The following is a 27,163-nucleotide window of genomic DNA, read 5'->3' as shown; positions in this document are numbered from 1 at the left end:
CGGCAGCCTCGTCCATCCTGTACCAAACCTGGGATCAGCGCCCTGGCAAACCCAGATATCTGGATGACAGGCTCATCCCTGCCTGCAGCAGCCGATGCCCACAGCCTTGGGCACTCCCAGGGATCAGAGCCCCCAGCACTGCATCCCAGAATTCTGCTGCAGGGGGAAGCAGGAGCACCGTGGGGTGAGGGGCGATGCTCCTGCCGAAGGACACCCTCTCTGCTCCTTTCTCCTGGAGGGCGAGTTTCCTGCCTACCATCACCAGAGTGCCTCATCCATCATGTTCCCTCTAATTACCTTCTCATTTACCTCTTTAGTCAAATCTGTTTAAAATCAGAGACAGAAAAACACGGCCCAGCGAGGGGGGTGACAGGGAGGGGTGTCTGTCCCTGCACACTCTGTGCCCCGTGCCCCAAGTGCAGAGCGGGCAGGTGAGTGCGTGACTCGACCTGCCAAGGGCTCACAGAGGAGCCAAAGCCACCAGGCTCCTGTCACTCAGTGAGATGCCCCTGCTATCCCTCCCAGCAGCCTAGAGCCCTGTGGGAGCTGCCTGGGGGCTGCACTGCTCCCACACCCCACATTTAGCCCAAAAGCCAACACTGATGCTGCTGCCCCAGGGCCACAGAAACCACCAGGGTTAAACCAGGGCACAAATCCCCCTGTCCACAGCCTAAGGATACCTCCTTAAGAAAATCTGTTATTAGCTCAACCTTTTAATCCTCCCCCAACCACAGTAACAACATTCTCCACGGCTGCCAAGACTCAGGGTGCCTGTCCTCACACCTCCAAGGCTTTTCTGTGCTGCTCAACATGACAGCACAAACGAGCTGGCCAGGAGCAGCACACTGAGCTGAATAATTATCTTAATAACAGTGGGCCCAGGTGGGCCCCCAGCCCATCCCAAGGACCAAGGCAGAGGATCCAGCATTTCCCAGCAATTGGGCCAGGGCGTGGGTGGCAGAGCCTGGAATGATCACCAGGATCATGATTCCCTGGGCATCACCATCTCTCCTCACCAAATTTAATTTCTTATCTGCTGAAATCATTTATGGAGCGGGGATTTCTTCAGGCACAAGCATCAGCAGTGGCAGTGCAAGCCCAGAGGCCAGCACCAGGATAGGGATGATCCCAGGAGCAAGGGGAGCGCAGGCAGGAGTGGGGGGCTCCAACTTCCCATCTGTGCCAGGTGCTGGAGAACCAGACCCCATTGCAGCACCCGACAGGCCTTGGGGACATCAAGTGGTTTTTTCATGCTTTACCAGGGTTTTGTACAAGATAAGGGACTTCATGTGTCCCAAGAGGGCAGGAAGCTGCTTCCAGTCCCTCCAGCACATTGGGATCCCCCAGCAGAGGATCCTCCCTTTGGAGCAGTGGGGTTCCTCCCTCTGAATGAGTTTGGAAATTAGGAGAAGGGAATAATTCATCATCAGTCTTGTAAAAGCCTGACTTGCAGGAACTGGCCCTGCACGAATTCCTTGGCAACATCTGGAGCATCGTCAACAGTGGCTGGGCAGGATGGGCACGCTGCCATTCCCTAATTCCATAATACCTCCTTTGGCTTGGGAAGACTAAAATAACTGAAAACACTCTGCACAAAGTGTTCCTGCTCCCCAGGTGCAGTACCACAGCCATGGGAACCACAAGGGACAGTGCAGGGGTGGCACCACATCCCCAGCCCCGCAGAGGGAACATCAGCTCACAGGATGATGCTGAGCCCCATCAACTTCACTCCATCACCCACTGTCCCCATTCCAGGTGGGAAATTGTGACCCTTCCCCTGAGCCAGGATAGCACTGACTGCTGGCACTTGGAGCAGCGCTGGGACCCTTCCCTGCTCCCCTGAGAGTCCAGGAAACCCACACGCCACAGCACCACGTTTTTGGTTCCTCCAGCCCCTGTCCCTTGCAGTGAGTGCTTCCAACAGAGTTCTCTGGCACAACCCACTGTGGCAGTGACTGAGATTTCACTCCCAGCAGATGCTGCTGGAGGATTTCCCCCCCTGAGAGGAGCCAACTTGGAGCAGTGATGGTGCACTGCACACCCACACCAGGGCACCAGACATGCAGGGAAACGATCACATGTACACACACACACACGTGTGGCAAACACAGAGAATCAGGTTAAATATTTAGATTTATAAACTTACCTTGCCCTCAGGCAGTTTATTGCACTATTCTCAAGACCTTCCCTGCCCTTTTCTCAGCCACAGATACGTGGCCCCACTTCTCAGCCACAGCTGTTTCATGCTCACTAAGTCCCCCTCCTGCTCTGCCTCAAACCCTCTATCTCGCATCCCTCCCTTTCTCCTCAGCTCTTCCAACACAAGCACAGTGTAAGGGAACAGCCAGTCACCTTCCAGGGGGAACCAGAGACCAGCTCTGGCCATGGCATGCAAAGGGAAGGATTCCCAGGCTCAAGTAAAAACCTAAACACATCTGAAAGCTAAAGGAAAAAACACCTTTAACAGAAGAAAGAAATGCAGAATTCAAACAAGTTCTGCACCAAAAACATACTTTTGCAGGTTTTTGTGGCTGCTGAAGCCACGACTTCCCATGCTGATCCCCTCAACACCAGGTTCGATAGCGCCAGGCCAGCAGTGCCTGCGCAGTCAGGATTGAAGGAAGACTTTAAGCTTCCCTGACAATGCATTTTTCTTGGAGATAAAAAATGAATGCTGCCAGCATGCAAATCTCTCTAAATTAGGCACAGCCCAGCTTGCGGGAGCCACGATGGTTTGTGATGACAGTCATTAACTTTAGCAGCAGCAAAGAGGATGCAGGAAAATATTCTCAGCTACTTCCTATCCCTGTTGGGAGTCCCGGCTCAGGGAAGCGTCTGGGACAGCGACACCCAAAATCACAGTGTGGTGCAGAGGGTGACAGGAAAGAGCTGTGGCCCCTTCCCCTGGGGCAGGCAGGAAGCTGCTGATGCCCTCAGCCTCCCTGCAGCCCCACAGCACTGGGTGAGCAGGGCTCTCCCTCTGCTCTCGGGGATTTGCTGCTGCTATAGGAGCCCTGTTCCCAGTGCAGGAACCAGAACTGACTGCGAAAGGAAGGTGATGGAACTTGGGCATGTCATTGCTTACCTCCCCTCCCTCCTAGCCTGGTTAAAACCCTGACAGACTCACTCCCATGTGCCCTTCAGGAGGGGACACAGTGACCGACCTGTGTCAGAACCTGCCTTTGATTCTGACCTGCCTGTGGGAAGATTTAACAGGAATGGCTGATTTGGCCAATCCCTGGATTCCCTGTGCCACTGAAGAAGAGCTGAACTGGACACACACCATTGCCCCAGCTTCCCTGGTTCCTGTCAGAGCAGGGGTTGTACATTTTCATTAATGGATCAGGCTGGAATAACTTGCAGACAGTCTCTTGAGCCATCCAGGCTTCCTCTCTGCCCTCCTTCCAAAGCAAACACTCATATTGTTTCACACTGATCCCCGCAGACTGACTTAGGGGGAAGAAGGGACAAAAAAGGGAAACCTTGTGATGATCTGGTGGGAGACACACGGCTCCAGCTCTGCTCATAGCACACTGCTTAAATAACAAACCAGGAGCTAAAAAAAAAAAAAGGAAACTATCTTTAATATCTCCCAAATCCCATTTAGAAGCAGTTTCACAGAAACATCACTTTCATCGTGCAATCAAGGCTGGAGGAGGGGCAGAAGGAGGGAGAACTGGCGCCGTGTCCTCGTGGGCAGACACAGAGGAGAACTGGCATTGCGTCCTCGTGGCTGACACAGAGTTCAGCTCCTGGTCCTCAGAAATTCTCCAACAGATCCAGGATCCGCTTCTGCTCACTCTCCCGAAACTCCTGGTTCTTCCCATCCCCGATGTTCTCTGCATACTCTGCAGGGAGAGAGCAGACGGACACACGCTTTGAGTGCTACAGGAATGAAAGACGGGCAGCAGCTCCTGCAGACACCACGGCAGGAGCCCACATCCACATCCAGTGCAAACAGCCGAATGGGAATTAATGCAAGGAGCATAGATGGTTTTCCTGCCCGTCCCCAGGGTTAAAGCTTTGCATAACAAACACCCCCTGACCCTCATTAAAGCTTTTGGGGCAGACAGAGGGAAGAGAATGCCCTGCCTCAGGCAGACACCAGCACCCAGGAGCACCAATCCTGGCATTATTCCCAAGAAATACAAACAGTGCCAGACATCACCAGCTTTCTGGGTCCCTTTGAACACCGAGTGTCATCAGGAAAGGTCAGCAACACAACTGTTAAACATTCCCAGTCCTGGGTTTAACCTGTCTGTTGTCCAAGCATCCTGAAGGGATCTTAGTCAAGGAGACCCCAATTCCCCAATCTACAAAGTGCTTTTAACCACACAGAAGAAAACCCACCAGTTCAGATTTAACTACAAACCAAACTCCTTGTTGTCAGGCAGAGGATCCCAGACCAAGATCTTGCCCACCCATGCACACAGCCAAACACCAAGGGAACCAAACATTCCCTCTGCAGCTCTCCTTCCTGACATTCATTTGGATCTTAGCAGCTCTCATCCCACACCAGCTCCCTCCTTCCTGCCACCAGAACCTGCATATGCAAAGATGGTTTAAAAAGAAAAAATAAAAAGCAGGTTTTGAGCTGTGGAAGCAAGGAGCTGAACAAATCTGAGGAAATCAGGAGCAGGCTGCTGGTTAGACAGCGCTTCCCTGCCTCCGCCTGCTCGCATTCTTTCCCTTCTTCCAAACAAACAGAACAGCTTGTATTCAGCTCTGAATGGTAAGTTGCTGTAGAAACTTTGCTTTAATATTTATACGTTTAGCACTGCTACATGCTCTGAGCTCCATCAAAGCCTCTGTTATAAGAGCACTGAAAGCAGTGAGGACAGGGAGAAGTTAGATGATGTGGGAGTCTTCCCTCCTGCGTGCACTTTCTCTAACTCTCCACACAAGCACAAGAGCTCTTTGCCAGGTCTCTGGGAGAAATCTTTTTAATATTTATAAGCTGTTCCAGTACCTGTAACAAGAGCAGGTGGTAATGCTGAGGTTTGCTGCAGGTGAACCTCAAGTGCCCCCTGTCCTGGCGAAGGGACCAGCTCGGGGCTCCTTCCCTCGGTGGAGGAGCCACTCTCCATCACTCTTAAGGGCAGCAGGAAGCTCCTACAAGGATGGATTCCTTGCAGGTCCCTGTGTATGGGCTGATTGCTGCGGGGCAGTGCAGCCCCAGCCCTGCTGTGCACACTTTGGCTCAGGGCTTTGTGGCTGCATCAGGGATCCAAACCTCAGGCAGGAGATGATCCCAGTGCACAGGGATGGGGTCCCCTTCCCAGCCAAGGCTGGCACTTAGCTCAGTCTCCCCTGTCGCCTCAGGCAGTACCAGAGCCTTCTGTCAGCAGCGTGCCGAGGGAGGAGTCAGCTCTGTCCCCAGCAGCCCTTTCCATGCTCCATTAGGGAAAGTGCCTCTGGAACAGCCACAGCAGCTGCAAATGCTGCTTATTGCAGCCCAAAGGCAGCACTTCCCACCTGCCACGGCCTCTCCATGCCCAGCTGAGAGAAGGCTGTGGTCTCCAACAGCTCTGCCCTTGGAGAATCCACCCAGTGGGCAGCAGGCTCGGAGCTGCTCCACTCCCAGCTTAAGGACAGAGTGCTCAGACTAAGGCTCAAGCAGAGAACTGCTGAGTGCCACTAATGACACTGCCCTTCCTTGGTCCCAGCCAGATCACCCAGACAAAAGCAAGACACAAATTCCTCTAATCTTGTCCAAAAGCTCAGCATTTCTCCTTCTAAACATTTAGGCTTTGTAAGAGACTAAAGCCCCAGTGACTGTTTACTGGGTTCTGATAGCTGCTAATGCTCATTTGAAGAGACCAGATATAACCCCCAGAACCAGGCTTAAAAAAATAAATCTCTGACCGAGAATTTACGCATTTGGTTTTTTATTTAAAATTCCAACACTTCCCTGAGACTGAAAAAAAACCAAAATCAAATGTAAGCTGCGCCTGCCAACAGTTAACCAGAGCTTACACACTGCTGTAGCTACACAAAGGGAAAGGGCTCGAGATTGGTTTCTGCTTCATTAGACAAAATACAATGGTTACAGAACAGTAAAAATCAATTGGGAAATACTGAGGCTTGTAATGGATATTGGAAGCTCCAAAGCCTGCACAGACGGAGGAACCGCGAGCCAGCCTGAGCTCTGCCCTCACAGCACACTGACCCTTCCTTTGTGCTTACCTGTGCTAACAAGTTTGGGCTGGATTCCACCTGCCCAGCTCCCAGGGTGCCTGCTCACCTGACACCACATATGTGACCAGGTGTTGTGGGGAGGGGCCTCAGCAGGGGCTGCCCGAGGGAGCCAGGACCAATGCCCAGTCCCTCTGGATCAGGGGGGAATAGGGAGCTTTGCCATTCCAGAGCCAAGTACCACTACTCAGAGAGGCCTCTGCCTCAGTCCATTCCCAGTGAGAGACAGACCAGGCATTGCCCCAAGACACAGACACCATTCACTGTCCTGAATCCACCCTCCACCCCCAAAACATCCCCCCAGCCAGGGCACACACCATTCACTCGTTTTCTTCCAAAGCACAAACTAACTGTCCCATTACAAGAAATGCTTGATATTCAAGAAAAAGGAAGTGTGGGAGGACTGGTCAGCCTGCAGAAATGCATTAATGAGCCTCCTGTTATTTCCTGCCCACTCCTCCCCCTTGAAAGCCCTACCATAAGAAAACAGTCTTGCTTCCTTGCTTGCATCGTAAGTAATTCTGAGCCACCCCAAGGGATCCATCAGCTGTCAGGTTGCCAGAGAAACATGGAGAATATGTAGGCCATAAAAATCAAACTAAAAAACCAAGCACCTAATTAGTATGCAAAAACAGAAAATAAAAACTGAACAAGAGCAAAACACTGAACGAAAAGTAAAAATAAACCAGCCCTCATCTGTCCTGAGAGCAAGTTGGAAAGTGCCCTGGAAACATTCCAGTCAAGGCTCAAGCTCCTGATCTCTCAGTCACTTGCAGTTCTGACTCCAGTGAAGTTTCAGAAGTGCCTTGCTGGCGTCAGCCCCATGGCAGCCCACTGCAGGGTCCACATCCAAACCTCTGCTCCAATGGGAAGTTGTGACCAACAGACTGACTCCCCTGGAGTGGCAGGTGCTTGCCCGTAGTGCCACTGCTTTTAAAAGCTGGGGAATGTAACTGCCCATGGATGTGGACACAGGTGAGTGACTACTGAAAAATTTGAATTTCAGAGCCCAGACAGCAGCTGAGCCCAGTGCTGCTCCTGCCTGTAGGGATCTGCTGGGCCCCACTGTGGGATTTCAAAGAGCCCATTAGGAAATTTATTGCTGAGGTCTTGACTACTGTGGTGGCAAAAGTCTCTAAAACTGGCAAGCATAAGAGCTGGGGAGAGCTGCAGTCAGAGCCTCAAACTCTGGATCCATCCCCTGTATTATTAATGAGCCAGGTGTGCCCCTTCAGGCAGGGAACACGGTGCTGCTGAGAGCACCCACCCTCAGCTCGCAACACACGACACAACCGCAGAGGAAGTTTCACAATGCAAGTCACTGTCTGGGAAAGAAAGAATCGGATGAAATTTTAATGCAGCTGCCCTCCAATTCAGCTTGGTATGTAAATCAACAAGCCAGAGCCGTGACCGTGAGGTGTGCAAATCCAGCGAGGTGTGCAGACAACCCCCTCGGGGACCCACGGCCCAGGGCAAGAGTGGGGATCTGAACGCGGAACGTGTGCCACGCTCTGCGTTGGGAACGGACAGTTTGGAGGCAGGAATTGTCAAGAATCATAATTAAAATCAGAAAAGACATCCTATCCAGCGCTCCTGCTCATCAGCAGGCATTAACTTGCACTTGGTGGCCAAGGACAAGAGCCAAAGAGATTGCCTATAGCTGCAGGTAATCTCACACTGTCAGAAAATCACTCTTAATTTCGTCATACCAGCCACCCTTCTGATCCCTTTTTTCCTGCATATGAGAAGGGAGAAAACCGACAGGTTCTGTAAGAAAAAAAGCTGCCTGTACCTGCCAGTGTTGAAGTGGGGGAAGAAAAGGCCAGGAGAACATAATTGTTGCTCCCTAAGAAAGCAGAGACACCGAAACAACACATCCCACAGCCCAGTACCCCAGAGATGCTGCAGGCCTTCCTTTCCCTCCAGAAGAGAAACAGGCTCCTTGTCCCTCACTGAAAACAACACAGCCCCTCAGGAGAAGACACGTCCCACGAGGAGGTACCTTCCCTGGGCAGCAGGTTCCCAACTGCTCCTGCTAAGCCTCACAGCTCTGAGGGGCTGTGGGGAGAGCCCAAATCCTGCCCTCCTCTCCCCCAGTAGCACTGGCTGCTGCTGCTGCTGAAGGACAGGAGGCTGCAGAGGAGGGCCACAGATCAAATAGGCATTGCTCTAATTCAACATAAGCATTAAAAATAACAAGCAGCACTTTAAAACTGGGATTGCAAATCACAACAGCTACATTTTAAAGCTACGGAGGATACTTTAATGCTATAATCCATATTAATCTGACACTAAGAACAAGACAAATACACTGCGGGTACTAATATGGTGCAGATGGTAAAGTGCAGGGCCATGTTAATGAAAGATGAGGCTCCACTATTCTTCCCACTATTCTTCCCTCTAGCATGCGTGTACACATCCCTTAAATATTTACTTCCACGTTAATGTCAGCAGCAAGTCCCAGCCAGGCTGGAGCTGATGGAAGCATGAGGTGATGTGCCATTCCCTGACAGCAGCTACAGCAAGTGCCCTAACTCGGGAGCAAAGCAAAGCATGTCACTAATCAGGGTGATTCCAGCCCTGCCAGGACCTTGGAACACTGCTCAGCTGCTGCCTGGAGATGTGCATGGAGCCAAGGAGAATTACATGTGAAGGCTCATCCTACAAAGCGATGACCAAGCTGCCCCTGGAGGCGATGAGACACTTGCACAGGGATATCTCAACTCACCCTTCAGGATGTGTCGAACAATTTTAATGGAGCTGCCTCTCATGTTCAGGATCTGGTGGACTCTCTGACGAATCTGATGGGAGGGTAGGAAAGAGAAGAAAGTGATCTTCGGTACAACACAGCCACACAGCACTTCCATGCACAGCCCCACTTTTTCCCACTTTGAGGGATGAGCAGAGACCTGAGCACCACAAAACCCAACTCAGCCTTGCTAGTCCTCAGTCCCAGAGCACCTACTCGGGAATACCCAGGAAGGCACATGGCACAGGTACAAGTAGCCACAGACTGTATTCACAAACCCCTGTGTATTCACACCAGGAAAGATGCAGCATTTTGCACAGATCAAGAAAAGTCACCTGCTGTAGCTGTGCCTTTTGAGACCTCCTGAGAGCAGGTCCCCTTCCACTGCTCCCTCAGCAGTGGCATCGACAGGGCCTTTCCATTTCAAACCCTGACCTTGCTCACACAGACTGTATGAACTGAGTGACAACAATCAGCTTCTGTCCTCTCTAATGTCCTCCTAGCTGCTGCAACTTAATGGAGGTGTATGGACATAAATGCAATAAGCAGGAGATTTCCTTCCATAAAGGGAATTCGAGAGACGATTATTCAACCTGGCAGCATTTGCAAGGATTTAGAGCCTTGCCTGCATCATGGATGGAAACACAGACGATCTGCCAACCTGGTACACAGCTTTACCTGGGGAACGTTGGCATTGCAGATCTCTGCCATGATGTAGCAGATGAGCTGCAGCACAAAGAGCCCGGCATCCAGGCGACGCAGATAGAATTCGTCTTCCATGTCGTCGTCTATGATCTCTCCCCGACGCACCATGTCCTGCAAAGCCACAAAAGGAAAGGTGTGAGCATTGTCTCCGAGCACTTCCCACTAGCAGTGGTAAAACGTTGGTGAAATTTGTGGTTTCTCCCAAAGCATTACCAGCCATATAGTTCTCGCCAAATAAGTACTTTTAATAATTCATTTAAATTCAGGAAACATTTCATTCAGTTTTGAAGAAGGTTTTGCCTTTGCTGGTTGTGAAGTGTGTCCATCTGCAAGTTAAAATTTTAATTTAAACATACAAATTACATTTCTACATCGAGCGGCAAGAGAGTGTGACTATGGAACAAACGCACATATCCGTGATTTACAAGTTCTTTGTCAGAATGGAACAAAACCTGCTCTTTTACTGGCCATCTGAGGGTGCTGTTCAGCAGTGCAGAACATGACTCCAGCAGACTCACAGACTTATCAGGCTTTCAGCTTCATTATGAACTGATGGATGAGAAAACACTATGAAAATCCCCCACAAGGACAGCTTTTCCATGCCCAGCCAGGCTCTTCCGGCTGTGTTTGTGAGGGATGCTGCCAGGGCAGACCCGGGCCAGGGTTTGTTAGCCAAAGAGTGATGACTCCTCATGGGAATGCCAACTCATTGTCCATCCTTCCTCTGCCCATAAGGGTTTCGCCAGCGAGACCTGCCCAGAGAGAGGGCAGAGGAAGAATGTGAGAGGCCATTCCATTCCATCTCTCGTGTCCAGACAGAGCATCTTCTTCAAAACACCATCAAGAGCTGCCCAGCAGTGACCTCAGAGCAGTCTCCCCTGAGTTGGGCTGGCCATGGCCATGGCATGAGCCCACCCTCCGTCCTCACTGGGACCAACAGGCCCGAACAACCGTGTCACGTGTGACCTTCTGCATTTTTGGGGTTTGTTTTCTGGTTTCGTTCTCAAACAAAGGGAAGCGGCTTGCCGGGCCCCGCGAGCTCGCTGCAGCTCTGTGATTTATTCCGCAGCCGTCTGGCAGGTGGGCACACGCCGGCGGAGCAATATTTCCTCATTAGAGCCATCACCTGCGGGCGCTCCGTACCCGCAACGCTCCGCAGGACACGCTTCCTCGGGCGCACGTGCTCCAGGCACACACACACACACACATATATGCAAGGTCACCAGCACCAAAGCTGGCTGAGCCTGCCAAATTTTGCTGTTTTGTCAAGCCAAGCTCTCGAATCTTATGGTAAGTCGAGAGATTTAGGCACAAGAAGGAAATGAACCCTGTGCACCTCTCCCTGGAGGGGTACAATGGATGCTCCATGGACTGAAACCTGACAGAGTGACTTAGAAGGACAGCTGATTCCCACTGCCTCCAGGAAAGCTCAGGTAATGAAATACTTCTCCTTTCCTCCTAGAAATCTAGTTTCAGTGAAAGAACAAGTTAAGTTTAAAAGCAAATTCCCCGTTACTTGTGCCATGAAGTCAACTGCTTTGGCTACACTCACATGTGATGCTTTAGCATCAGATCCTGTACACTCCAGCACATGCACATCTGTCATTTACTCCAGGTTCTCAAAATCATGGGCACAGGCATGACTGGGCAAAGCCTGCATGCAAGCTCTTGCCAGTAAATAGAAAAATCCAATTTTGTGCAGCGAATGACTTCCCTCACCCTACTTCCATGCCAAATGGCAGGAATCTGATAAAATCTGGTTTCTAAAGCTAAACAATGATGAGTCTGGCTGGTGAGAGAGTGGAATACTGACTGAATTAACAAAAAAACTCCATTCAAGAAAGACAAGGCACTCACTCCTGAACCACCACTCACCCTCCGCACTGCACACAGGCTCATTGGCTGCTCTGTTCAATAGTGCTAAATTCTTGAGCAGAAAAACATCCACAGGCCAGGACTCTGAATCTCCAGAGCAGGAAACAAAGGCTGGGTCTGCTCTGTATTCTGATCTGAGCACAGGGATCACAGGAGCTGGATCCAGGCAGCTGCAGTCTTGATTACACAGCGGCGGCAGCTCTAACAGCCCCTCTCAGCAGAGAAGATTATTTTGTGCCAGTAAATTAAGCAGATATGAATTAGAAGACAAGTACAGTTTTAAGGTGCCTTTTCACAGTCCTTTTTTAATTTCTTTTTTTTAAACCACAGCCACCCTTTCAGTGCTAATCTGCCTCCAGTACAGTACCAAACAGCCCCCTTCCCACTTGGTCTCTCTTTCAAAGCTGTCAGTCGCTAACCTCCAAATGAGCGCTCAGGTGCCATTTCTAATCTGCCAGCAATATGTACTGAGATGCCCCTTGCTGATGGGAGAAGACAGCAATAAGATGGGCTTCTGTGAAGCTAAAATGAGCTTCTCTCACACTAATGAGGCAGGAGTGACAGGCCTCGAGGTGTCAAGTAGAAACTCCAAACCTAAAGACGCGATGGATCTGGCAGTGCTGGTACCAAAGATCACACCCGTCTCTGCTCCACTCAGGTACTGGAGTAGATTCTCTGCATCCTTCCTCACCTATCACCCACCTTCCAGCACACACAGCATAGCTAGGTAAAGCAAAAGAAATGGCACTGATCAAGAACAAACACCTCTGAGATCCTGGTTTTACATCCTCACTGGATGGGACAGCAAGGCCAGTCCAGGCAGTCAGAGACAGGAAGGCTCCTAATGGCTGTGCACAGGACAGGCAAGGGATGCAAGCTCTGCTCAGACCACAGGCTAAAAGTCAAACTCACAGCCATTGCTAAGCCCTGGGTCAAAAAGGATAAGAAGGAGACAGGCATTGACATTTGTACAGGAGAGGAGCAAGCAGAAGCCTTGGGTAAGGGTAACAGGGACTGTCCAGGACCACCCGCTCTCAGCTCACCAGTATGACAGCAATGTCTCCAGAAGCCTCTTTCACTCACAGAGGCTGCAGACAACATAGTCCCTTCCACAGGCTGACCACCACATTCCTTGAAACACAGAATGTCTGGAATGAATCTGGTCAGGCATGGGCTCCACTGCAGCCAGGAGAGCCAACAACATCCAGGTCACACCGAGGTGACCAACAAGCTCTCAGAACCACAGAAGAAACCATCAGAGCCTTCTGCCATGGGAAAGACTTTGTTCATTTCTGCCTTAAAAGCAGAAACACACTTGAATTTCTGTAAATCGAGCCTCCAGCCTGCAAGAGCCAAAAAGCTCATTGTGGCTGCTACAGAGCAGAGCAGAGAACAGAGCAATGGCTCCTGTTCCAAGCTCAACGTCAGCAGCAAGAAATGGAGCCTGTGTCAGGGCAGTCATCTGAAAACACCCACCAGCCTCTGCAAGAACATTCAAGACTTACTTGGGCTTGCTGGCCACGTGCTGGGAAAGCTTGATAGTGCAAACCCAGCAGTGCCCTGGAACACCAGGGTGTTCCTGTCCCTTGCACACCAAGCCCCTGCCAGGATGCCCTGTCCTGCCCTCATCACAGCTCCAGGCAATCCAGTCTTTCTACACCGAACTGAAAGGACAGGCTGACACAAATCCCTACCTGGTATCCCCACCTGTGGACACCACACTCATGCTAGGAGTTCCACCTCTCCCTTTCAAGGATGGAGTGGCTGAACTGTAGCACAATTAGCATGTAATTTGTAAGTCATTATAGCGCAAAGTGTCTGGTGAGAATATTTTATCCAATAAACCTGCTGAGCATAATTTTCTGTAGAAATATAAAAATATTAAACCATCTCTTGTCGTTTCCTGCTGTCTTTAGAGATCGCCAAGGCTATTGCTGCCACCCATAATTACACCTCATTTTAGAGGGAAGTAAAAGCCACAGGATTTTGCACCATTTCCTACAAAAATAATTAAAGAATTTGCGAGGAGAACAAGATATTTTCATTACCTTAAAACTCTAAGAAAAGTGCTAAGACAGGCATCAGGTGTTGGAAATAATGCTCTCATGGACTTTGCTCCTGGGTTTCACATGGCAATTAGGATAATCACCCAGTTATCACTTCTGATCCTTTCTGAACAGATTTTATCAAAGCAAATAAGGGGGTAACACTAAGAATGGGTTCAGCGACCTTGTTCTGTTTTACAGTCCAGATTAAGGGTGAAGTTTGACTACAAGTTTTCCTCCCCAAAACAGATGGCTTCAGAAATCCCTCCCCTCCCTTCTACCCTCAACTATTCCTCCACCATCACTGCCATGGGCTGAAAAACAGGGCTATAAACCAGATCACTAAAATAAGCCAAGCTAAAAGAAATAAAAAGGAGGAGAACTGCAAGAGCAGGAGCTTCTTATGCCAGCTGCACTACTAAAGATAAAGCACTCAGTCATTCCTTGTGTAATCAGCTTTTCACTCCTTGTAATGCAAGACTTACACCAGGATACTCTGTCCATCAGACTCGGATCTCACTCTCAACGGTACAGACTGAATCTGTAAAACCTCACCAGGTATCATTTTCCTGTAGGACAGAGAGAAAGGTGAGGATCTGTATACTAGGGTTTTGGGGTACCATGTCCTCTACTGCAAGGGGAAGGTCAAAAGCCCCCAAGTGACAGAGTGCAGTTTCTAAAGCGTTCATTGCATCCACCTCAATGATTCATGTGCCACAACTAGGAACATTAAAGTGCTCCATAAATCCTGTCACAGCCAGACACTGCCAGGATGTGACAGACAGAATGATGGCTTTTGCCTACTCCTGTGTGGGGAAAACACTTGAGCCACTTCAGGTCTCAGGAGACTGTGTCCCACTGACCATCTGAAAATGCTAAAAAATAAAGCAAACAATAATTCCAGGAGTGTTCCAAGCTAGGAATGAACTTCAATAGTGTATTTCGTACAAGTGCCCAATATATTTCACTCACGTTTCTGCCAAATCCTGTTATTAGTTCTAATAGGAGGTGAAGGATTGAGATCTGTTTATTCCAGATACAGGAGGAAAACCTGAGGTTCCTTACTCTTCTCTTGTGCATTAGTAGACACGAATGGGTTAATATTACTCACTAAAGACCTTCTACACAAGCCTCTCCACACTCGAACTCACTCCACACCCCTGCTTTGTGCTGGCTGTTTGCTACAGATGTTAACATTTGCAGGCTGCTCCAGGATATTCCTGGATAAAGGACACATACCCTCGCTCTGCACACAGCATTTTAGTGCTCTGTACAGCCTCACCCAGAAAAATCCATTTTGGTTTTTGAATTTTAAACCCTCCCCCCCACCAACAGCAAAAAGTAAAGAATAAACAATTTCTTGCCCTGTTCTGAGGAGGACAGACAGAGCATGGAGGGAGAGCAGGAAAGGGTCAACGCTGTTTTTCTCCAGGCCACCGCTCACTGGTGACGCTGCCGCGTCCGTACGGAGCCTGAGCGCTGGCAGCAAAAGCAGCTCCATTCATCACTCACTCCCGTGCCTCTTTGAGCAGCAGCAGCGCTGCGCTGACCTCGGAATGTTTGGCAGTGCCTGGAGAAGCAGCCTTGGCAGCGGGCAGGCAGCTGTTTGTCGGGGCCTGGTGGGGGGCTGCTGCCCGTGGCACGCGGAGCGCGCGGCGCGCGGGACGGCAGCTGCAGCCATTGCTCTCCGTCAGCACTAATCAATCTCACACCCTCCCGGTGCTGATACAGATAATCTTGTGGGAAGCTGGCCAAGCTCGCTAACAGCTCCGCAAGCTGCTTCCTGACTCCAGCCGCTCGTTCTCTTTCAAAAGGTCTGTTCCAGCTTCAGTTCCAAGGAAGTGCTGTACCAAGGCTCGTGTCACTCAAACACTCACTGCTGGTGTGCAGAGAGCACACAGCCCTTGGCTGCACCTCAGCTAACTCATCAACACAAACGCCTTCTTGCTGCTCATCAGAACTCTACAGAACAGGGTAGGACATTATCATGTAATTGTCTCTCTGCATTTCACCTACTCTCCATCTGCCAAACCAAGCAGGACTGCAGCCAGGTAAAAATGGAGGCAAACTGAAGCAGGGAATTGGGCCCTTCTAGTAAAACTTACTCTAAGAGACACTCAGAAGGCACTTGCTGTAGAGAAGTTCTCGGCCTGTTTTATCTGAGGTTACCTGGAAGCTGGAGAGTGGGGCAACAGGAATTAGGAGGTAACAGCACAGGTATGAGGGCACAGCTGAGAAGAGTGACCTGGCTGAGCCAGGAGTCCTGTACAGAGGTGTTACAGACATGACCTGGCCAAACTTAAGCAATACATACGTGTTTCTCCCCATCAATCTTCTTATCAGCTGCCTGCATTGCATCCAGGTACTTAAAATACAGCTCCATCAGCCTATCAACCTGCAAGGGCAGAAGAGAGAGACATAAGCAAGAAAAAAGAACAATGCAATCATCTTTAATCCTTCATGCAATTTTGTTTTCCTCCTAGCTCCAGGCTTCACAAAGCAACAGAGAACTCTGTCCCTCCCAGGGAGGAACATGTTACAGAAGGAGGGTACAAGTGCTGGTTGGATGAGCACGTTGAGGCTGCAGGCGTTCGGATGTAACCCCATATGGGAACACAGTCCCATCAGCACCAGATAAACGGCAGCAAACAGATGTGTCCCCAGCTCACTCTCTCTGTGCTGAGGCTCTCCAGGCTCCTTGTTTCCCCAGCAGACCTCTCTCTCTGTGCTGGATGTTCCAGCTCTCCTGCTCTCCTCTGAACTGTGTCGGGGCAACTGAAATACTATCTAGTAATTTTTAGCAATTGGTAGAACAGGTTATGAAAAACACTTTTAAAACACACTAATGAGGAACACTAAGGAACCAGTATTTTCCCAGTGGCAGAATTTACAAATCCCTTGGGATTCCCAGTCTGCAAAAGCTGCTATTTCTCTTCTGCAATGCTTTGATCTATCCCCCACCATGTAAATATTTTGGAAAGAATTTCCAAGAGCAAACACCACTAAAGTGAGACATTCTAGGAGAGGACTGGGGAATGTTAAATGTGCACCACAGCGATTCCTAAACTCTCTGCAAAAGAGCTTCACAAGACAAAATGGTACCTTTCCATGGTGTCCTGGTCTCAGAGCCAGCACAATGTAATATGACATATTGTCCTCTATGGTGAGGCTTCAGTAGAGACACAAGTCAGGACTGAGAATTACTACTACCATATGCAAGAGCATCAGAAAACAAGAGTACAGGTGATGTGGAGGACAAGCACTAAAGGCAGGTCCAGTTCTCCAGTTTGTAGATAAAACGTGAGTGAGAGAATGAAGGTCTGTGACAGCACAACTCTCTGCAGGCAGGTATGATGATGGCTTTTCATGACTTAGCGAGTGCACACAGGCACCCTGCCCTGAGCGAGTGTCCTGAGCAAGCCTGGCAGCCCAGAGACAGAGACACATATTCAGCACTCACCTTCTCACTGTCATTCTCTGTGAATTTATTCAGTAACCGTGTCCTCTGCTGCCCTCTCAGGTTTCGCAGAAGGGAAGCCAGGATGGAACAGACATGTTCTAGAGATACAAAATGAGAATTGCATGCCAAGATCAGGAACAGCAGCTTATTTTCCTCTGTGTTATGCCATTAAATTTACTACTAGCACTCCAGCATGTAACTGTTGATAAGCAGAACCCTGGTTCCATGGTGAGAGGAGACAGAGCAGTGGTGAAAGTCACAAGCAGTGTTTGCAAGGAGCACAGAGAGCTCCCTCACTTGCCTCGTCCCCACCTGGCCAGTGAGGTTTCTTCCTTCTCTGCCTCAGGGAGCTGAAAAAGCACCTTACATAGAGCACAAGTTCCACTCTGGTTTCCTCCCCAGGACACAGGCTTTGGGACCCTCCACCACAGCCTAAAGGCATCACATGCTGCCTCCTCCTTTAGGTTTAAAGAAGTCCTGGCCAAAGCACTGTCACCTAAATGGCCCTCAGGTCACCAAAGCAGGAACAGTTACAGAAACAGGAGAGCTGGAGAAAGGAATACCTGTGCCAGTGTGCGGCTCCTGCAGAGACTGAACCGGTACGAGTTAAAGGAAAAATCCTCAAACCAACCACTTTCATTTACAGGAAATCCCATCAACGAATATAAAAGGGCCACAACAAACCAGAAATGACCAAATGAACATGTTTACAGTCTTCTCAATTGCACTTGGGGGTCATATTTTACAGCACAAACCTGGAGCCAAATGAAAAGTCAGCGCTGCAACGCCTGTATCAACACCCAACCACAGCACCACGCTCAGAGGTGCCTGAGCCACGTGCCTCGAGCCCAAGCACAATGGTGCAAAGCAGAGGAGCTGGGGCCCAGTTTCCCTCCCTTTCCAAATCATTTGGCACTCCTTCCTGCCTGCAGGTCTGCACTAAACACAGACCCGGTGGTTTAGATACCCCAGCTTCTCCAAGATGTCCTCACTATTATCTTGCTGATTAAGACTGATGAAAATTAATGGCCATAAACGCCTCCTTGCTCACGGTGGTGGGGAGTGAAGGAGCTTCAAGATTTGTTATTTTCAGAGAGGGAAACGCAGCGTGCAGAGGAGAGGGATCACCATCTCACTGCTGTCACCATTTTAACATGCACTTCCCCGATGCTGCCCAGCCCAGAGCCACGAGCAGCCTCGATCGATCCCTCCAGCACACAAAGAACAAGTGACACCACCATGTTTGCCAGGAGCTCCTTCTCCCACTGCCTGGGCCCTGGAAGGTGAAGGCACACAGGCTGCCTGTCCAGGGTGTCTGTGCTCCCTGCTGCACGGATTATCTGCATCCTGCACAAGGGCAGCAAGAGGAGAGGCTGCACAGGCGCACGCACCCCCACCCCATTTCATTAGCTACTTATAAATGGAGCTTCCTTTTCGAAACAGATTTCTGCCTGAGGTGGTGTCAATTTTTCATGTTCCAAGGAGATTGGGAGCGCTGCCGGCAGGAGGAGCAGGCAGATAACAGGTTTATCGGGTGGCCACACCGTGTGGCTGCTCCGTCATTCCGACAGGCTCACGGGGGTGAAGGATGGCTCCGGGGGTGTCGGTGCACGCTCTCGCTGCACAGAAACTGTTATTCCGCAAAAAAGCAACACCGAATTAAGTGCTGACATTAAGAAGTATTGTAAAAGCCTCCAAGTCCTTGCAAGATCCTGTTTTCTTAAGGTGAAAGAAATACAACAAAATGAAGATTCCCCCTCCCTTCCCCCCCATATATCCCAACATATGCTGTGCTGGTTTAGGAAGAAGCCAGCCTTCTGTATTTCACACTTTTTTTTCCCCCAACCTTCTTTTTTTGGAAGTGTTGACACAGCATTTTAGTAGCAATATTCTCACCAATGATCTATCTTCATTGCTTTTTTCCAATATTCTCTTACTAGGAAATGTATTTTAGCCATCATTTTGCTTTCGCAGTCATATGCAGATATTTATCCATTTTATCAATAAAATCTTTAAAACTACTGACAAGTCTAAAGGAGCTGACACAGGGGTTTTGAGAACAAGGTTATTCTTTCAACATATCACTGCAGAAAATCCAGGAAATATTTAGTTGCCTGGTCAAAACATTCAAAGAAATATTTTACAGAAATATTTCTGAACTATCTAAACCTTTTTTTTGGATCAGCTTCCTGAAAAAAAAACCCCAAAACACTAGTGTGTTTCATGCTGCCCTCCCCAAAATCAGGGTTATGCCATAACACAAGGCCTGGCCCAATAAACACCCCAATACCCACATGTAAGGACACCAGTCAAAATCAGGGAGAATGCTGATGGGATGAGTGGCTGAACCCATGATTTGATGGGTTAAAGTCTTTGTTAAAGTGTTTGCACAAGCCATTGGAAGCAAGAGGCACTAACCTGGGGGCACAGGTTCCCATGGAAGGGGTGCCTCTGTCTTCCCATGGACTGCCCCATCTCACACATGCAACATTTTAAAAGCTGCAATCACAGTTATCTGCTCAGGGTCGGATCTCCTTTGGGGAATGATGAGTAGCTGGTGCTGTTGAGTCCCTGAGTGAAGAACCTGCAGCTGCCCTGCTTTGATCTCGGTGCAGACAGAGGCCGTGGGCTGTGCATCACGCCCGGGCGAAGCCTCGGGCAGCCTGCCTGCTACGGAACGTTCTGGGAACTTCTCCATAGCATGTAACACTCAGCCAAAGTCCACAACACCTGCACAAAATGCATCACTTTCAGGGAGGGCACAGACAAGGCCAGAGGCAGAAGTTCCTGCCGAGCCCCATTTCAAAGGATGACTAAACGTGATTCCTTTGAGAAGCAAACACCAAACTGAGCCGTGCTCAGCACCCCAAAGGTGCCTTCACAGAAATAACAGCTACCAGCTGGCACCTACTATGCATCAGGAACAACTTTTTTCATACAAAAATCCCCCAATCCCATAAATTCATGGATATGGGAAGACAGATTGCACTGCTGCTGCCCCATGGCCAGCTCACCTGCAGGCCCTGCCATTCCCCACGATCCCAACAATGCAGGGCACCACGCCAGCCACATCCCTGGCTCTGGGAGGTCACATCACACGTGCTCCCCAGATGCACGAGGGTCCTGCTTAGCCCAGGATCACCTCAAGTTCTTGGGAGCCCTTCTCTCTGCAGACAGGCATAGAGACTTCAGCATGCAAGCAGTGTTTAAAACACCCTAATTAGATCGATCTTGACTTCAGCTTGGCGTGTTGGAATACAGATTAATCTATTCCATGGCTGGCACTGGCAGCTGCAGCAGCAGGAGGTCCTGTCAAATCAAGCTGTAACATTACACTTCTCTGCCTTTATTATCCCCCCCCCCCCTTTTTTTTTTTACATCTCATTATAATGGACATCTGCCTAGCAGGGGAGGAAGCTCAACAGTGATGAAGAGGAGGCAAGAGTCATTCTGCAGGAAGGGGATGGCAGGCAGCTCCGGGTGCCAGGGACAGCAGCCCTTTGGAGGCCGAGCAGGATGATCTGGCGAACCCAGAACATCTAAGAGCCTTCTGTCTTGTAAAGAACTTAAGATAAATTGTAGTTTCTCATTAGGAGCAGGAAAATACCAGAAAAAATACCAGGAAATAAGCAAGCCAGCTATTTGAGATACCTCTATCCCTCCTATGCACATAACTCTGGCTTCATGGCTGTTTGCTGGGAAACCTGGATGAAGCCCCTGGATCGGTTCATGGCAGGATTACAGGTGCAATCAGGGATGTGCCATTCCAACGGTGTAGCATCTGAAAACCTTACCTGTTTTCACATGAACTAATAATCTGCATTTTAAAAGAGAAACCCACTCAAGTATCACCATATTTTGCCATGAAAAATCCTACCTTAAAACACTGACAATAGCAAGAAACACCAGTTTTACTGATGGGTGAAGTAGGGCCTGGAAGGGTTGGAAAAGCTCCACACAGAACAGCCCTGGTGAGCTGGATCCAGCCATCATGCTGAACTTAAAACAAAATTCCTTCTATTGACTGAGAAAGTTTATTTTTGTGATGTTCTTGCAACAGAGCACGCTCACTTTAATTGAGATAAATTTACCTCTGTTCTCGGCATCATGGCTCACTCAAATCACAGGTTCCTGTCGGAGGGTGATGGTGAAATAACAAATTGGCATAATAAAGTTCTGTTTAAACAGACTAATGCCTTCCCTGGGTGCTCACTCCTGAAGACCACCAAATGAAAAACACTTTCTGCTGGCTGGCAGAGGGTGCTCAGTTAATACCGATACCTCTTTCACCGGGCCACATTTCTGCTGCTGCCTTTTCACTTCCCCATGCCCAGGGAACCTGGTTTTGCAGCAGAGATCCATTCCAAGGGCTCTACTGCCTTTTGTGTATGTTACAAAGGAGTAAGAGCGTATTTACTAAGAAGTGGGTTTTGTTGTTGTTTTTAAAGGAAGGGTACAGCTGAGGATCTCCAAAAGAGGCTTTGTTATTGATAGAGGACGAACAGGCAAAACACCCCAGCAATAGGAATTCTCCTTTGGAAATTGGCTGAACTAATTCTCAGGTTATCAAATTAAGCATTCCTAAGTAAAACTGACATCTAAGACAAGGGAAAGCATTTAAATGAAGATGAATTGGACAAACATCCTTTTATAGTTCATTAGACTCTCCAAGTGAGCAAAACTCGGCTGCAAATAACCATCCTGAGAAAGAGCAGGAGGATATACAGCCTGTCGAGCCAGCTATGATTGCTTCACTACAGACTCTCTAATTCAGGAGGAATTTGTGTTTTCTCCATTTTTAGCTCACTGAGACTGTTCAAGAATTTCAAGTCAGCATCCAACGCTGTGACTCGACTGCGTGCCAAGAGCTGCTGCACCCTCATGGACAGGGACGACACACTGACCATCAGCTCTGCAACAGGAGGGTTTGGGGAACAGCTAATGCTGTTCAACCACCTCATAAAACAAATCCAGGACACAGCACCTCCCACACCATCTGGCTGGTTCTCTTTGTGGCTGGACAACACAAATGGGCACTCACACGAGTACTGTGACCCCACAGACACAGAAAAACTCTAAGCCATTTCCATCCTCAACTGCAAAATATTTCTGTTTTGAGTTGCTTCACTGCCTCAGAAAAAGGGAAATTGCTTCGAATGAGATTTTTCTCCCAAACCTAATATCCTAATATAATGATCTGTACAAACGCAGGCAAAATTCAAGTGTAGATAATGTGTACTCAGTTAGACACCACAGGCCCAATCTTCAGGCTCAGATCATCCATAAAGATGGTTAAGAAATTTTCCCTTTCTTTTTTCCTAATTACATAGTGTACATAAAGCATAAATACGTGCAGCTTGGATTTAAATTGTTCACAGGCTCCCTAGAGTAAAATAATTTTTAAACACTGACAGTGTTTAAAATGTAGCTAACCAGCACTGACACCTTTATGCTAGTGTTTAAAAAGGGAGAAATACATTACAGAGAAGTTACTTTTATCAAATTTAATTTGGATTATAAATTTCTGTAATAAATAAAAGCTCAGCAAGTCACACTGAGATTTTTTTTTTCACCAGGGTATTTATTATTTTGTCACATTCAGAACACTGCCTTAGAGACAATAAAACAAACATGGTTTTATAGACTATCTCTTATGTAAATAGCAACACTGCTATAAAATAAAGACAAGGGGATATTTTCCTACAACCATCAGATACACACAGAGGATTTGGTGCTCTAGAGATGGAGCATTGGATGCCCTGTGGGAGGTGAAGCACTTGAAGTCACAGTGGGTGCCAGTACTCCCAGCCTGGCAGCACTTTTTCCCCTGTGGACAAAGGGATGGTGGGACAGACAGGGACTCGGTGGACAAACCCTTTGGCAGAGCTGTTTGGTACCTCACCAGTGCTGGAGCATTTTAGCAGGACTCCCCTTTAAGCAGCTGTAATTAGGCCCCAGGGCACAGAGTCCACTGAGGATTCCGTGTTTTGCAGCACAGCCCAGGGTGTCTGTCCATCCTGACACCGTCCCAGCAGCAACACAGCAAGGGCAAGGACAGCACAGCTCCTCAGAGCTGCTTTTAACAAATACTGATGCCCCTGCTGCAAAGCCATTCCAGTGAATCCTTTAGAGGAATCTCTTCCTCCATTTGGCATACACGTGAGTGGTCTCCTAACAGATGATTGTTCTAATTAATTTTTTTTTAAAACAGATTGTACACAGGAGTGTTTATGAGAAAAGATGACAAGAGCAGACTGAACACCAGCGTTCTTTCTGATCAATAAACAAAGAGAGAAGCAAAAAGCAGAGTGTTCCTAGGACCAGCACAGCACAGAGGGCACCGGCTCCACCACGCCAGACCTGCACCATTTCCCTTGAAGCCAGAGGCACCCAGAAGACTGTGCTGTGCTCCTGCCCAGGAGCAATTACTGCAGGGTTGGGGCAAACACTCAGCAAAGTCAAAGCACACACTGTGCTGCTGACACCCATGTCAGGACAACGGCATGACAGGGCTCCAGGGAATGCTGTTAAACATCTCTATTAACTCCTGTTGTTAGGAATTCAGTAACTCACCTGCCCAGTGATGCAAAACAAAGAAAATTGGACTTACTACCACAGCCTTTTAGGGAGAGTTTATTTTAATAGACCTGATTTCTGGACTCATCTTAATATTCTCCATTTCTTCTGCATGTTAATGAGATGGAGGTGTGATACAAAGCCTGTTTGCATGGATCACTCCATTTTCCTGAGGGCAGATTGGCTTTTCACCCTACCACAGAAATAGTGAGGAATGGACCCTGTCAGGGCTTTCCAGACTAATCCTCACAGTAGCCAGGACTGCACACAGGTATCATCTGCAGTCTCCAGAAGAAGCAGATGAGACAGAGATTAGCTCACTTTCCCAAATTGAAAAATTAAGTCAATGCCACGAGTCACATACCCAGATCTCAGCACCTCCTATTCTAGCTGGAGCGTCCTCTCAGTAAGAAGAATTAAACAACCTCACTTCCATACTGCAAATGAAAATTTCAAAACATCCCCTAAATCCATCTAAGTGCAACTGCGTATTTTATTACATAAACCTGCAATTTTATTACATAACCTAGAGAAACCAAACCTATCTCTGCAATTCCATTACATAAACCCCAGACCACACGACACCATTTCCTCCTCACCATTATCTACCCAAGACAAACAACACAGGGTAGACAAACTGTCCAGAACTGGCAGCAGGGCTGTGAGTTGCTCTGGGGCTCGTGCTGGGAGACAGGTGAGCCCCTGCTCTACAATTGTGCTGGGAAAGCAGCCACTGCCATGCATGTGCACAGCCCATGGCACTGCCCATTCCTTGTCCTCAGGAGGGAGGACAAGCAGATGCCCAGGGAGCTGCCTCCAGCTCAGCAGCTCTGACAGGGAAAGGAGCTGCTCAGTCCTGGCTGGTGCCTCAGCCAGTGCACAGAGAGCTCTGTGGGGACAGGATCTCCCTCCTGAGCCTGGGAGAACACCTGAGGCCCACCTGGCCATGAGGACAGCACCAAAGCAAGGGATTTGGGTTTAGAGCTTCAATTTTGTTGCTATTTCCTTCCATTTTTCCTTGGTTTGCTGCAGGAGTTCAGGATGGATACTAGGCAAGCCTGAGACCCACTCACACCTCTTGAGCCTTTGACAATATTCACCCCCTATGGACCTGAGCTGAACAATGAACTGGCATAAAAGTTCAAGCATCACTGGCAGTATTTAAAGTTTCTTCCAAGATACAGTCAGTGACCAACAAAATGGGAAAGGCAATGTTAGCAGGAGCAGGAGGGACTGACCCCATACTCAGCTCAGCGTGAGGTCCCACAGTAACTGCAGTAATACTCCACAGCAGATCTCTGTTAAAACAGAGTTTTCCAGGGGAGAGAGGAAAAAAAATATAAAAAGAAAAAAAAAAAAGCAACTTCAAAAGCAATGCAGTTTATTTCTGCAATGCCTGATGTTCATCCAGTCACACTTGAGTGCTCAGAGCCATGAAAACACTGCTTTTGAGGTGACATTTGTAGTTGCCTCATTACTCTTTTCAAAAGAGTTTTGCATCAGAGTGAGAGCTTCAAACAACAGACCCTACAGGAGTAAAATAACTTATTAACAGCACGCAAAATGGAATTGCCAGGAGCTGCTGATACCAAAGCAAGCAGGACAAGTGTGCCCTTGACAGCCAGCTGTGACAGGGAGCAGCAGGATGAACACCCAGACCCAAAGGCTGCAGGAGGTGCTGCACCTCTCCCTCCTCACTGCAGGTACTTTTCAGACACCGGCCATTCATTCACCCCCTCCACGGCAATAAGAAGGATCTGGAAACACACTTACCTTCATGTTCTTTTTCAGTTGTTCCAACTTTCTTTATCTTTTTGGGTGATTTCATGAAGAGAGGGAAGATGGTTCTCAGCCCAAGGATGTCCACAAACTTGTGACAGTTGTCTGTGCCCTCTGGTCCAATCATGGCGTGGTCCAGCACCTTCAGGGCACTGCTGCGGGAAATCTTCTTCTCCCTGTGAAAAGAAAGGGGCAAGTTAAACTGTACTTTAAAGAGACAAGGGAAACAAACACAACAAGGTAAGGATGAAGAGTCTGAGCACCAGCTCTAAGGAAGATTTTTCTTCTAGAATCCAAAACATTATATCGACAAATACTCTTTTCAAAACTGCGGCTGAGAATATTGACTTGGTTATTTCCTTTTTAATGTATTTTATTTATTTTCTATTTTATTTTTATTCCATTTTATGTATTTTACTATTATGATTTTATTTTCTTATTTCTTGGCTACCAAAGAAGCTATTTCTTCAATCTCTTAGAAACACTGGCATGAAACAGCAGGGAAGGCTGGGTTGGGTACACAAGGCAAATACTGTCACACCAAAAAAAAATAATCAGGATTTAGATCTAGCAATAGTTTGATTTAATAAAGGAGTAAGTTTGGTAAGCACAGCTGGGTCGACTATAATGAAAAATCAGAAATCACGTGTGGAAAGACACAGACAGACTCTGGGCTGTTCTGTTTTAATGCCTGTTCAGAATGCTGATGGTGGTAATTCACACCAATAACACAGAGATGGTCTGAAAATTATCTCCAGGTGCCCTGTACCTCTCAAACCAAAATACAGGGATTTATAATTCATCCAGGGGAAAATTTAAAATATCTTGTAAAACGGGAACTGAAAAACCAGTCGCTAATACAGCCCATAAAACCACCAGGCCAGGGAACGTCAGCAGGAGCTAACATGAGCTGGAGAACAAGAGCTGCCAAAGGCCAGCCCAGAGGACATTCCCTCCAGGACAGGACAGTACCAAGCCCCACCACTTTCCACTCCAAGCACAAGCCAATCTCCTCCAATTCTGCCCGTCTGCAGACTGAGCCACACGGTGCCCACCAGCAGGGGCTCCTCGAAGCCCCCAGGGCGCTGTGGAAAACAACTTCCCTGCAGAGACTGAACTTAATGAACCCCTAACAACATGCAACCAAAAAAAAACCATATATGAACACTCCAGCCTAAAAGAAAGTGGTGTTGCCCAGTCCAGCCACAGGGGCACAATGTGGTGCCGGAGGGCACCACAAGGAGCTGGGGTCTGAGTCCCCCCCAAAAATGAAGGGCTGTGCAGGAGGGTGGTTCAATACCCCCCATCTGCCTGCCACTGAGAGCTAAAAATAAAGTACTCCTTAGGCCAGATGACACCAGAAATGTTTTCAGGGGAAATAATTGCATATTGATCAGCATTTAGGAAGGCTGTGCAGGGCTGAGCTCTGGAATATTCATTGGGTTTAAGTTCAGGCTTTTAGAGATCAATAGCTGCTTGACTGGACTGTCTGAAGTTGATTTTATTTGAAATATTTATTCTGCTGGAGGGCAAGCAGTTTATCTTAGTCTCATCTGTGCTTATCGAGGGAACTTTTAGCTGAACACTAATTTACAGACAAGCATATGTGAGGATCACCAAATGGGGAGGGATCTCAGTCTTCATGGGAACTCTGAATTACAGCTTTATTCAGTAACCATTGTTTTCCTCCTTTTAACACCTTTAGATCCAAGAGAACTCCTTTGGTACATCTATTATTTCAAAAAGAAGAGGTGCTGACATTTGGACTTTCCACATTAG

The 27,163-nt window shown here is 48.4% G+C and overlaps 1 protein-coding gene across 1 annotated transcript in view; it reads right to left on the bottom strand.

The window, feature by feature from the left end:
- Positions 1–3,557: 3,557 nt before the first annotated feature.
- Positions 3,558–27,163, bottom strand: part of CTNNBL1 (catenin beta like 1) — a 51,213-nt gene continuing 27,607 nt past the window's right edge. Inside the window, exons 11-16 of the mRNA XM_027745901.2 lie at positions 25,379–25,560; positions 17,030–17,127; positions 15,884–15,964; positions 9,623–9,760; positions 8,924–8,996; positions 3,558–3,848 (exon numbers count right to left, since the gene is read on the bottom strand). Of these exons, the coding sequence (XP_027601702.1) occupies positions 3,760–3,848; positions 8,924–8,996; positions 9,623–9,760; positions 15,884–15,964; positions 17,030–17,127; positions 25,379–25,560 (661 nt within the window). The 3' untranslated portion in view covers positions 3,558–3,759. The remainder of the gene's footprint in view (positions 3,849–8,923; positions 8,997–9,622; positions 9,761–15,883; positions 15,965–17,029; positions 17,128–25,378; positions 25,561–27,163) is intronic.

The sequence above is a fragment of the Pipra filicauda genome, unplaced genomic scaffold, assembly GCF_003945595.2.
Source record: "Pipra filicauda isolate LSUMZ 115617 unplaced genomic scaffold, ASM394559v2 scaffold474_size475410_pilon, whole genome shotgun sequence".
Classification (NCBI taxonomy): domain Eukaryota; kingdom Metazoa; phylum Chordata; class Aves; order Passeriformes; family Pipridae; genus Pipra; species Pipra filicauda.
Note: the sequence above shows the minus strand (reverse complement) of the source record. Positions and strands in the feature narration are given on the sequence as shown.